The sequence below is a fragment of the Myotis nattereri genome, assembly GCF_964212035.1.
Source record: "Myotis nattereri genome assembly, chromosome: 14".
Classification (NCBI taxonomy): Eukaryota; Metazoa; Chordata; class Mammalia; order Chiroptera; family Vespertilionidae; genus Myotis; species Myotis nattereri.
Window position 1 is genome coordinate 43,715,525 of NC_138089.1, and position 12,769 is coordinate 43,728,293.

The 12,769-nt window shown below is 42.9% G+C and overlaps 1 protein-coding gene across 4 annotated transcripts in view; it reads right to left on the reverse strand.

The window, feature by feature from the left end:
* Positions 1-12,769, reverse strand: part of THRB (thyroid hormone receptor beta) — a gene marked incomplete at its 5' end in the record, with an annotated part of 280,575 nt that overhangs the window by 65,233 nt on the left and 202,573 nt on the right. For all 4 annotated transcript variants that reach the window (XM_081105803.1, XM_081105802.1, XM_081105804.1 and 1 more), the window contains one exon: positions 8,785-8,848. In XM_081105803.1, coding sequence (XP_080961929.1) covers positions 8,785-8,806 — 22 coding nt within the window. The remainder of the gene's footprint in view (positions 1-8,784; positions 8,849-12,769) is intronic.

The window sequence follows — 12,769 nt, forward strand, 5'->3', positions numbered from 1 at the left end:
TATGTTTGTTCTTGATTACTAAAAATAGGCAATGAATTCTATTAAAAAATGCAGTTTGGCAGGTAAATGTTTGAAACCACAGGATTCAAGGGAGGTGGTGTTGGTGGGGAATAACCAGAGGGTCTTGGCAGAAAGATGAGAACCACAATTTGATGTTATATGAGTAGAATGGAATCTAATGATGGGAAACCAGTGGTTTTTGAAATGTTCTTTTTATTGGCAGCTGCAGGGGGAGCTGATGGTCCAAACACGTAAGTCCTCTGTGGTGACCTTGGGCATGTGACTTCACTACACTGGCTTTTGCCTGCTGATGTGTAAAATGTGAGGATTGGAGAAAACGACTCTCAGCTCAGCGTTAGCATCAAACCAAATGCATCTGCACTCTGCCAGCTTGGGGGCTGGACTTGCACAGTGGCGTCCCTTCTACAGCACAGCCAAATTCTAGAGCAAGAATGTGGGGAAAAAGACTGGGGGAAAAAGCCAAGAGGGATAACACAGGGGCCCGGGACTTTCCAGTTTGGGGTGGGGACGGGCGGTGGTGGCATAGAAAAATAACTCCTGGCTCACTGCAAACAAAATAACATGTTCTTCAGGGACTACATTTTTGTTGGGAAAAAATTATTTTCAATTCTTTTGAAGGACCTTGCACCTACATATGTGCAACTGCTGTGGACTTTAGTGGCATGTGGGAGATTAGAGAGGATGATAGGTCCTGACAGAACCCTGGTAGGTTAAGGTTGTTATTTGTGTTAGAAGTTGGGGGAGAGATGTGCTGGGCAATTCTTGGTGACAACAGGCTTGAAGGAGTTCATCGGAATGGTGATGGTGTGATAATGGTGGTCAATGACGATGGTGGTAGTAGTAATGATGATGATGGTGGTGACAACTGAGGTGGGGTGGGGAACAGGAGATTAGGAGAAGCCAAAGGTTGTAAAGAGTGGCTTCTTGGAAGAACTCAGGAGTTGTTGGTAAAGAAATCATTTCCTCCCCACAACTCTTCTGCTTCCATATTTCACCCTATAAAGCCTTGTTCTCTTAACATTTCAACTTCCTGGTCATGTGGCTGCAGCTCAAGTTTGGAAAGTGAAGTTGTTCTACAACTAATTGTCTTAGAGGCCTCGGGAGTTTTGAGAGAAGATTTTCACTAATCTGGCTGGATTTGGTTTGATTTCATTAACTTAGTCTTTTCATTAACAGTGTCTCTCTCAGGAGAACTTCAGGAAGTTAAAGGGACCGGGGAGGGATGGGAGAACAGAGACAATCAGATTGTAGGAGGCAAGTTTTCTGTAGGAAGACTATATGACAAGGTCCGATTCTATACATATTATATAAACGGTCACTGTTCCTTCTGTTTTCTGTTCTTTTTGCTTTTGTGTTTAAAAAGAAGGGCTATATATTAGCTGTGCAGAAATTCTCGGTTTTCTTTATTTCCTCCTTGTTATGGTAGAAACTGGAGAAAATCTTGAACTGAGGTGCTGGTCTCCTCCCTTCCCCATACTGGACACCACGGAGTGACTTTCCCCCTCTTCTACCCACTTGTGGGTGACAAGAGAAAATATGTAAAAATTATAAACATTTATGGTTTTCCCTTCCCTTGCTTTCTAAGGTGTATTCCTTGGAGGAGAAATTCTGTTTATTTGCTGAGCGGGGTCTTAAAAGGGTTGGGGGACTTGGAGAAGGAGGTGAAGGGATTTAGAAGAACAAATTGGTAGTTACAAATAGTCCCAGGGATGTAAAAAACAGCATAGAGACTATAGTCAATAACATTATGATAACTATGTGTGGTGCCAGGCTGGTACTAGAAATAGTGGAGGGGATCACTTTGTACAGCATATGATTGTCTAACCTCTCTGTTGTACACCTGAAACTAATACCAAATAATTATAATATTGAAAGTAGAGTGTAATTGAAAAACTAGAAATTAAAATGAAAAAAATAAAAGGGATGTAATGGGAGTGGTGGGGAGAAGGTGCTATAGTCTTCAAGGATATGAGCAGCTGGGGCTACCAGGTGAGAGCAGGGAGGATCCAAACTGGAGGGGGAGGGAAGCAGTGTGTGCAGCATCAACACACAAGGATTTTTAGCCTTCGGGATGAGGGGGAGAAGATTACATGAGGTTTCAGCAGTTACCATGAGGAGTGATCCGTGGGAGAGATGTCGGAGGAGGAATTTAAAGATTTTCAGTGTGATGTGTGTAGCAGCCTTGCTTCTGCCCTCAAGGCATTTCCAGGGAAGACTGATGTTTCCTTTCTAGCCTCCTTGCAGTGAGGTTTTTAAACATTAATTTATTTTTATTGTTGAGAGTATTACGATTATTTTTTAAAGAAGTGACACCATGCGGAGGAGGGAGCTGCTTCGTGGGGTTAAATACCCAAGACATAGAATCAAAGATCCTTTTTGTCATTGGCTCCACCGACAGGCGAGCTAGCTATTTGGGCAACTTGGTAGTTTTCTTTCTCCAAAACTATTTGTGGCAACATATGTATTGTGCATAGATGGCTCTATGGAATTGAAGGCCACATTTTATTTTTGGCCACAACTGGGGAGACAGGAATTTGGAAGAAACTGAAGCACGCCTCCAGATGCCCTTTCAGAATAATTACACCAGGAGTGTGTCAATCAATATAAAGCCTCCCAGTCCTGGGTAACATGGGAAAGGAAGCGGAGACCACGTCTGGCTTCGGTGGTTATGTCCTTCGCAGGGGTAACCAGTACGAAGGCCTGGGCTTTGGCTGTCCTGACTTTGGGAGAAGGGACAGAAGAATTTCCAGGTTTTGCCTTCCCTGTCCCCAAAGGCTAGGACTGGGTACTGTGGGTGGATGGTTGGTGCATAAAAGGTAAATATGAGATTGTGTTTGTTGAGAAAATCTCTGACTTTAACTAGTCATTCCTGTGTTTAATAAAAAAGAACTACATACTGAAATAGAAATCTTAACTCTTTATAAAGAACCCACTGAATTCTGTTCCTCTGTACTTATAAGAACACATTTATAAGCTTGATAACAAAGACATAGATCATAGAATGACACCTCTATAGAGCTCACTATATACAAACTAAAAGCTTTTGTATGTCAAAGAATGCCATGCTATCATGTTTACAGCTTATTAGTAAGTGGTTCAAAATAAAAATTATGTAATAGATAAACATAATTGCTTCCTTTCCCATGTTACCCCAGGACTGGGAGGCTTTATGTAATTATGAGATAGAAAGAGAGAGGAAAAGAATTAAGCAAATGTGATAAAATGTTAACATTCGAGGACTCTGGGTAAAGGATAGCTGGGAATTATTTGAATTAATCTTGCAACTTTTCTGTTATTAAGGAATTACTGCAAAAGAAGAAAAGATTTAAAAGGTCAAATATTACCATAAGCAAAAAGCAGAGGCAAATACTAAAATGTGAAAAATATTTGTAATATTTGATAGATAATGAATTAATTTCTTAATATACAAATCATAAGAAAAAGACAAATGGCACAATAGATCAGTTAGATGAACAGGTAAGTTACAAATGAAGACCTTTAAGTGGCCACTCAATGTGTGTGTGTGTAGTCAAATTCATTATAAGTAAGAAAAATGTAAGTTTTAAAAAGTGTGCTAAAATTTTGCCTAATAAATAGCCTCCTCAAAAATAAACTACCAAAAGCAAATCCAAAGTTGGAGAGAATATGATGAAATGGACGCTGCACTGCTGATGGGTCCCTCAGCTGGCCAAGGATCTGGTGCAATTCGGCAACAGAAAAGGCTTTTAGAGGTGTTCATGCCCCCCGAGCCAGCATTTTACTTAGTAGAATGTGATCCTGAGGAAATAATCAGAGGTGCAATGTGATGCACAATGCAGTTCGTTATAACAGTACTGACATAGCATTATATTAAAAGCTTAACGATTAGGGACTGTCTCATTGTACGATGACTCAGTAGCCAAGAACGCAATTGTTTGTGGCATTTATTGACAATGGGAAATGTTAACGACATGTATGCTGCTAACATATGTTACAGTTGAGGGTGTCATTATTTTGCTGCCAACAACTTCTTGATCCCACGGAAAGACAGTGTACTTAGGTTGCAGGACATGCGTGTAACTGTGATTCTTTTTCTGAAGGAATGATACGGTCATTAGGGAGCAGCTGAAAAGCCCAAGGAACACTTGGAGGGTCACCTTTGAAAAATGACATGGGCTTTACAATAAGATACTGAGTTTCGCCAAATTAGATGTTTTGTTTGCCTCTGAAAAATGTGTCCAGTAGGATAGTCTCAAAACACAAACGACCTTGCTCCAGGGCGCCCTTTTCCTTTACACCAAGCATGTCAAACTCAGAGGCTAACACTCAAAGGCCAAATAAATGAGGCATGTGGCCCACTGGCCGCAAGTTTGACATGCTTGCTTTACATCAACCATCCACGCGCCCATGTCTTACTTTATGAAAGTGTGATTTGTAAGCCTTCAAATGTTAGGTATAGATAATCTAATCTTAAAAGTAAGTGGAAGGGGAGCTAGAGATGAATTAGTCTTACTTTTCTCCTTTAATTGATAAGGATTTCAAGATCTAGATCAGTGATGGCGAACCTATGACACGCATGTCAGAGGTGACACGCAAACTCATTTTTTTTGGTTGATTTTTCTTTGTTAAATGGCATTTAAATATATAAAATAAATATCAAAAATATAAGTCTTTGTTTTACTATGGTTGCAAATATCAAAAAATTTCTATATGTGACATGGCACCAGAGTTAAGTTAGGGCTTTTCAAAATGCTGACAGGCTGAGCTCAAAAGGTTCGCCATCACTGCTCTACATGGATTAGGTAACTTGCTTAGTTACTATCCTTAATCTATACTAATAAAAGCCTATGTGGCTGTGATGCCCTCATGCTGTAACTATTGATCACCAGGAGGCTGTGTGCGCAGCAGGCGCACGCGGATGGGTGGGGCGGCATGCGTGGCGAGGGGCGCATAGGTGGGTGGGGACTTGAACCTGCGTGCATGGCGCGGAGGCGGGTACCACGGCTCCGCAAGGTAAGGCCGGGGCTCCCGCAGCTCCACACGGTGAGGCCTGGGGTCCTGCCAGCACAGCGGGTCTGGGTCTTGCGCGATTTTGTGCGCTGGGTCCCTAGTATATAATAAATGACTCCAACATATCATAGAAAAACATAATATCCACAAAGGGGAACTGGACAATAAATGTGAACAACTGAGTTGCAGATGAAATGCAAGTGGGCAATAAACATGAAAATATTTAACCTAAAGGAATAATGGGAGATGCAAGTTTTAAAAAAACATCTTTCCAATTCTCCATTTTCCTTAACTCATGTCTCCATCCCAACAAGGAAGCAAACACTCTGAAGATGACCATGAAAGCACATGGGCAACAACAGAGAAAGCTCCTGTCACATCCTTGCAAACACCCCTCTCCTAGACCTGGAGTGCGCTCAACAGTAATGCCTTGAGGAAAAAAAGACAACATCGCAACAGGGCTCAACTTTGTGTCATATATTAATTTCATGAAGCCAGGTTCAGTGCCAACATAATAGATCCTTGTTTCTGGCCTTTAGGAGTCTGAGTTCTTAGTTCCCTTTCCAACCACGGCCAAAAGCCTCAAACTTTGCTATTTAACATTTTAGGACAAACTCCTTTATGCTGTGAATCATGGTTTTATGCAAAGTAGAGCTCATTATAATGTCATAAATGTTAGTAGAATTCCCCTCAGATTATCTAGGAAGCAGCACTTAATTCTAGATTAATAAACTATATTAAGGCACTTTCTTACTTTCTTCTTTATAAATCAGTATTTTCAATGAGTTATTTCACACAGTCCTAATTTCAAATTAGTTTAAGAAAGCAGTAAGAAAATTTTGGCATGATCTAATTCCATCATAGCTGATATTAAGTAACCCCAGAAAATAATTTTCCATTTGAGTTTATACAAAATATAACTTTAATAAGCAGCGTGTCTGAGGTGGCTTTTTTATTCAAAAATGCTGGTCTTCTTAGTTTTAGGAAAAGAGATTCAATGTTCTTACTCCTCTTCATGTAAAATAATGGTTTTCTTTTCTTAAAGGTTAATTGGTTTTCTATACTGCATAACAATAATATTACCTATTACGTTTTTCAAAGAAGAAATTATGCATATTTGCCCTTTAAATTATGCTCCTAAAGCAAGGGCTTAGTTGCGACACGTTACAACTCTATTATGGTCTCCCTTTAGGTTTTAAAAATAAACATGTAGTACAAGACCACAGCAAAAGAGAGAGAAGAGGCACATTTTTTACTTCCTCTACAAACAAAGGAGTCTGAAGTGATAATTTTCTCAGCTGAATCCATTAACATACTGGGCATATGTGAGTATGGAGTAGATTCCTCTTGAAAATAGAACTACTGTTAGTTTCTACTCTAAGAAGCAAAGAGGGAAAGCAAAAGCTCACTGGGAGGCAGGTGGGTTTCAACTCAGCCTGCAAGGAAAGCATTCGGCTTCCACAAGACTGGCTGAAAGCGGGCTTCGTCCAGAATTGTTCTGGAGCCGGCCCAGAGTCTAGCTCAGTCCTGGAGATCAGCTGGCTTGGTCCTGGAGGTTCTGCTCAACAGTCAGATGTTCTGGACTATCTTGGACTCTAGAACAGGGGTCAGCAAACTCTAATCCTTGGGCCAAAGCTGGTTTGCTACCTGCTTTGTAAGTAAAGTTTTATTGAGACACAGACAAGCCCATTTGTTTATACATAGTCCACGGCTTTCCATGCTACAATGGCAGAATGGCCAAGTGTGTAAAGCCAGAGATATTTACTATCTGGCCCTTAAAAAAAAGTTGCCGACCCCTGCTCTATAAGAATCTAGGATAGATGTTCAGTACCACACTCTATCTAGAACCAACCTCAAAGCAAGCAAAAACCATTGGATCACCCACTTTTACACCAAGTTTTACTATGTTCATGTCTTAGGAGGGTGCGTTCTTTGAGATCATATCTTTGGAGGCTTTTTCAGGGGAGGGGGCAGATTATCAAGGAGTAGAGAGCCACCATGTGTCGAACTTGATCCCACACTCTCCTTGATCAGAGGGGCCCTTTCCCTTGGTTTTCAGTACTGCTCTCGGCGCCTGTGTGCTCACACATGCCTGTGGCTGCAAAGACTTAGGCCACCACTCCTGGTTGAGATTCCCACTCAGAGCAGCAAACACATGGAGGCTTAGCTAAGCTTGATCTACACAAATTTCCCACTGAATGAGCTGGTTTATGACATAGAAAGTGTGAAATTTAAGTGGGGAAGAGGATTGGCCAGGTTGTCAATGGAATAGAAATGGGAGTGGGTACATTGTGATGGCTGTTTATGAGAAATGAGGCGAGAAGGTGATTCTGAGACCCTCACTTCATATGGGTGTGAAGCATTCTGACATTCTATCTTGTTGCACCAGGAACACAAGTGTAGATGGGTAGAGGCAGGGCAGTGATGCTGGGAGATATAATGTAATGGTCATTGCATAAGGCTTGTAAACTTCCAGAAGCTGAGCAGCAACTTTCGGTTGCTTCAACTTCTCAGTGCTACTGGGGCATGAATTCTGGGAAGAATTGTCCTGTCCATTTAGTTTGTCACTGGGTGGGGAGGTGACATAAATAGATTATCAAAAGTGAGGGTGTACCCCTGACACACAGAAGTCTATGGGTACTGCCCTCCTATCATAGTAACCGAAAGGACAGCCATGGCCTGGTGCTGGGCTGCAAGTTGGATGCAGAGGTTGTAAACTGACAGTCCACGGTTGATTCCAGTCAGCAGACATTTTGATGGGCCCATGAGTTTTTAATATTTTTATACATTTATTGCTTACATTTACAATTGGGGGTATTTTATTTAAAACCTGGATTTTAACTTTTGAAAAGTCAACATCTCTGGACACACAGGGCTTCATCTCCGCTTGTCAGTGATTGCCTAGAGTGGAGGACTGGCTTCTCTTCAGAGGGAAGAGTTTTGTTTATACACCCAATCTGTGTCAGGCCTTGGCATATCTGCCTGGTCCCTGGGGCTTTGGGTTTGCAAACCCTACGCTATGTGTTGCACAAATAATTCCTGCTTTTGCAATCTTATGTCCCTCAGGGTCATATTGTTGTTCCTCTGTCCCTTGCTAAGAGTTTCTAGCTCACTTTATCTTATGTGGTTGAATCATATTCCATTCTGATTCTACTGCTGAATGGAATAGACAGCCCACTCTGGGGAAGATGCCTGGACTCTGGTCTGTAAGTGTGAAGAGCTATTTATTACATTGATCTGAGTGAATGTAAAGAGTGAATGTAATGCCGAAACCGGTTTGGCTCAGTGGATGGAGCGTCGGCCTGCGGACTGAAGGGACCCAGGTTCGATTCCGGTCAAGGGCATGTACCTGGGTTGTGGGCATATCTCCAGTGGGGGATGTGCAGGAGGCGGCTGATCAATGTTTCTCTCTCATCAATGTTTCTAGCTCTCTATCTCTCTCCCTTCCTCTCTGTAAAAAATCAATAATAAAAAAAAAAGAGTGAATGTACTCAGTGATGAGAGTGATCCTAGGATGGCTAAAAACTAGCCTTTGACAGTGAGTTCTCATTTCCTCCCCATCATGTCTGTGGTGATGACACATCTCATAGTTTCTGAAGATGAGAGCATATTTGTAGAGATGTATTCCTGGGATGCACTTGCATTTCATAACACTTGTTGGTTTGGAAATTATTGTTGCTAAGACTCTCAGGTTGGTCTTCTAGACACCTTAGGTTCTCAATTAAGTGGAACAGAAACGGAGACACATCAAGAAAAATTAAAAAGCACAGATACCTGTCATACTGTTGGGAGTCATAGGTTAGTAATCATTCTGGACCCCTTTTTTCACTGACATCTCCTACAAAGAAAAAGACAAGAAAAAAACACCACAGGTTATAACCTGCATTTTCCATAACTTTTTTGTTCCAAACAATACCACATGTGTTAATCAGCAATTTGTTACTCTCAAGTCCGAACTGGGGAAGTTGAAGCATAGGGGCTAGGTCAGTGGTCGGCAAACTCATTAGTCAACAGAGCCAAATATCAACAGTACAATGACTGAAATTTCTTTTGAGAGCCAAATTTTTTTAAATTTAAACTATACAGGTAGGTACATTGTTATTAACTTAATTAGGCTACTCCTAAGGCTTCGGAAGAGCCACACTCAAGGGGCCAAAGAGCCGCATGTGGCTTGCAAGCTGCAGTTTGCCCACCACTGGGCTAGGTGATGGGTGGAAGGAATTACATGTGAAGCAGAAAGAATCCAGGAACAGGGAAAGAAAATCTTATATTTAGTATTCTAGTACTTTAGTATGACTATACTATTACCATTACCATAGCATTACTAATAGATTAGTATTACTCTTATTCTATTACTACCATTACTATAGAATTAGTAGTATATGACTATTCCTATAGTACTTTAGTACTTAGTAAATTTAGTGCTATTTTCCCTAAAATGAGTTCTAGAGTTTTAAAATGTAATTTTAAAGTAGGCAGGTGTCTAGGGCCCATTGCATGGGGTCCTGTAACACACAGTGTGGCAGAGAAGGTGCCCTCCAGAGCCATGGCTGGGGCCTGGGGCTCACCAGCCAGTCATGGGGTCAAGGGAGAAAACAAAATCCCAAGAGCTTAATACTAAAGAAAGCTGAGCTGTTTTATTTGCCAGGAAAGGCAACAAATACAGCAAAGAGCCTCACTGAGTAGGTCAGTGGGGAGGAGGGTTGGTGCAATGTGTTAGCAGGGGGAGAGGGACTATGCTGATGAAAGACTGTCAATGAACTTGGCAATGAACTCTGTCCAGGAAGGGTGAGGCACAGGTCTGCATGTCACTGGATAGAACAGGCCGGGAAGTCTTTGGCTAGATCCAGTGAGGGCCCTTCAAAGTTGATGGTCCTTTAACAGCTTGAACATTTCAGCATCAATGACTGACCAGGAGAATGACATTCAGTTTAGGCTCCTAGGCAAGTGCTCCTGAAATGGAGAATATGCCTTTTACATGAGCCATTTATTTGGTTGGTCAGTGGAGAGGCCTCAATTAAGAGCCTACTATGTTCAGCCTTGGCTTTATCCAAAGATAGCACTCCAGCCTGTCTACCAGGGGCTTCCAATCTAAGAGAGGGAGAGAACCACACTAAAAAACAGATGCAAAAGTGTATATATGTTTTCCCTTAAGTGTCTCGTCAGAGAAGACAGGGACACAGAGGAAGCAGAGGCCATTTCTACCTGGGGTAATCTGGAGAGGCTTCCCAGTAGAGGTGACCCTGGACCCAAAGGCTTTTCTTTTCAGCAGGCCTCCCCCCTGTCGTGATTTAATGCTCTATTCTCACCCGGACACTCCTGAGGCACATGGGCTACTCTGGAAGAATGAGCCTTGTGTAGAAAAACGGGAAATCCTTTAAATCATGTAGCTTTCAAGCAAGGGAGTAATATGATCAATTTAAGTTTGTAAAGCTTCCCCGCAGCTCCTGAGTGAAAGCAGACCAGCGAGGGGGACACAGCAGGGGGGAGGAGGGTGGGAAGAGACGAAGGTGGCCAGTGGTGGCAGTGGAGGTGGTGAGCAGAGGGGGAGGGGTTCAAGTGACTTATAGGAGGAGGAAATACGAAGACAGTGATGAATGTGCTGTGAGCATTTAATACCGGAATAAACACCCAGGATGCAAATAGGTTAAGACCACAGGCTCTCAGTCCTCAAGGGATTTACAATCCATTTTACAAACTGGCTGAAAAGGCAGAACTATTGGCAAGGAGCAGTTAAAAATACAAGCCACGATGCCATGGGCCAAGGGGCAGTGCTGAGACACTCAGGGCTGAGCCTGCCTCCGGAATGAAAGGTGTGGCTCACAAAAAGGACAGCAGCTTGGCACAGGATATATGATCTGGGGTGGGGAGGGAGCAGGCACCGGCAAAGAATGAAGTTGCACATGTTGTTTCGGGCCCCATGGTAGAGTCTTGAAGGGTTTGCTATCAAAGTTGGACTTGATCCTGTGGGAAACGGGGGGCCATGGAAGGTCCTAAGGGCATGACCCTATTTGAGAAAGATCACTCTGCCAGCGTGTGGAGGAGGCTAACCCTCTGGGGGCACCTCTGCGTGGAATCCTTGCTGTTTTTCTGACTTCATGTTCAAGGTCAAAAAGCTAGATCGACAAGGCCCACAGAGAACACCACAACTCTGTCTGGTAAAGCTCCAGTGCACTCGCCCTGATGGCATGCCCGTCATCCCTGTGTGTTTCCATTTTCCCCACAGAAACTACAACATGGGAGGGTCAACTGTAAAAATGACCCCTTTAAAAAACTCTCCATATGGACCTACTGAGTCATTGCTTAGATAATCCGTACATAATGAAAGTGAAACACTGCACCCTGTCCCCGCTGGGCCATCGCCACTGCTCTGCCTCTGGCATCTGGAAATGCAGCTGGTGAAGGCAAATGGCTGTCCTTTCAGTGGGCCACACCCACGCTAGGAGAGCAAAGGGGTTGTGGAACTCTGCTGGGTGCCTCTTGCCCTCACTTTGAAAATCACCTCTTTCCCGCCTAGAGTTTCCTTTCCATCCCCTCCCTCTCAAAGGGAAACACCTCTTCCCATCAAACCTTTCACCCTGACATTGGGGAAACATTTTTAAGAACAAGTTCAATCCCAGACATGGAGGAGAGACTGGACTGGAGTCATTCCAGGTGGTTTGGAGTCTAGGCTCAGTAGTTTGGCTGTCTTGAACATGAACAGGTTGTTTTATTCCCTGATCCTCATCTGTAAAGTGAAATCACAGTTCCCACCCTTTAGGTTACCATGGGGACCAAGGGAATTTGAAAATGCTTTGTAAATTTAAAAGTAGTTATTGGAATATTTCTTCATTATTTTTTTTTAAATATATTTTATTGATTTTTTACAGAGAGGAAGGGAGAGAGATAGAGAGTTAGAAACATCGATGAGAGAGAAACATCGATCAGCTGCCTCCTGCACATCTCCTACTGGGGATGTGCCCGCAACCCAGGTACATGCCCTCGACCGGAATCGAACCTGGGACCTTTCAGTCCGTAGGCCGACGCTCTATCTACTGAGCCAAACCGGTTTCGGCGGAATATTTCTTCATTATTATAGTTACTGTTATTATGATCTCCTCATCTCCTGACCAGCCTTAATCATCCCTAAGGATGGGAAATTGGAGCTATGATCTGGCCTCCACTTCGAAGGGTCCTGAGGTGGTTTAAAGACTCATAGCAGCACAGAAGCCGACTGCCTAGACCAGTGGTCAGCAAACTGTGGCTCGCTAGCCACATGTGGCTCTTTGGCCCCTTGAGTGTGGCCACGAAGTATCAATCGCACTGTACGTGTGTGCCCGCACGTGGTATTTTGTGGAAGAGCCACACTCAAGGGGCCGCAGTTTGCTGACCACTGGCCTAGACCCATCACTACACCAAGATAAAATGGAGGTGGAATTGCTCCCCTCCCCACTGCCATTCTCCTCTTCTAAGACTGAATTTTATGTTGTTGTTGTTTTGTGTTTTTTTTTAATTTCCCCCTTTTGAAGGTTACTTTTCATGCTCATTTAAATTTGTTTTGAGGGGCAAGGAAGATTGGGCATGCAGATGAATGTGCACCCAATTTTATAGCATCCTTAATGCAGTGGAGTTTTCCTTGCCTGCGGTTTTTGCATTTTAATAGTAAATCTAACATCCAAGGAAGTGAATCTATATATATATTAGCCTAAGCGACTGTTCCAACTAGTTGAAAGAATGACTGGTCGACTGGTCGCTATGACATGCACTGACCACCAGGGGG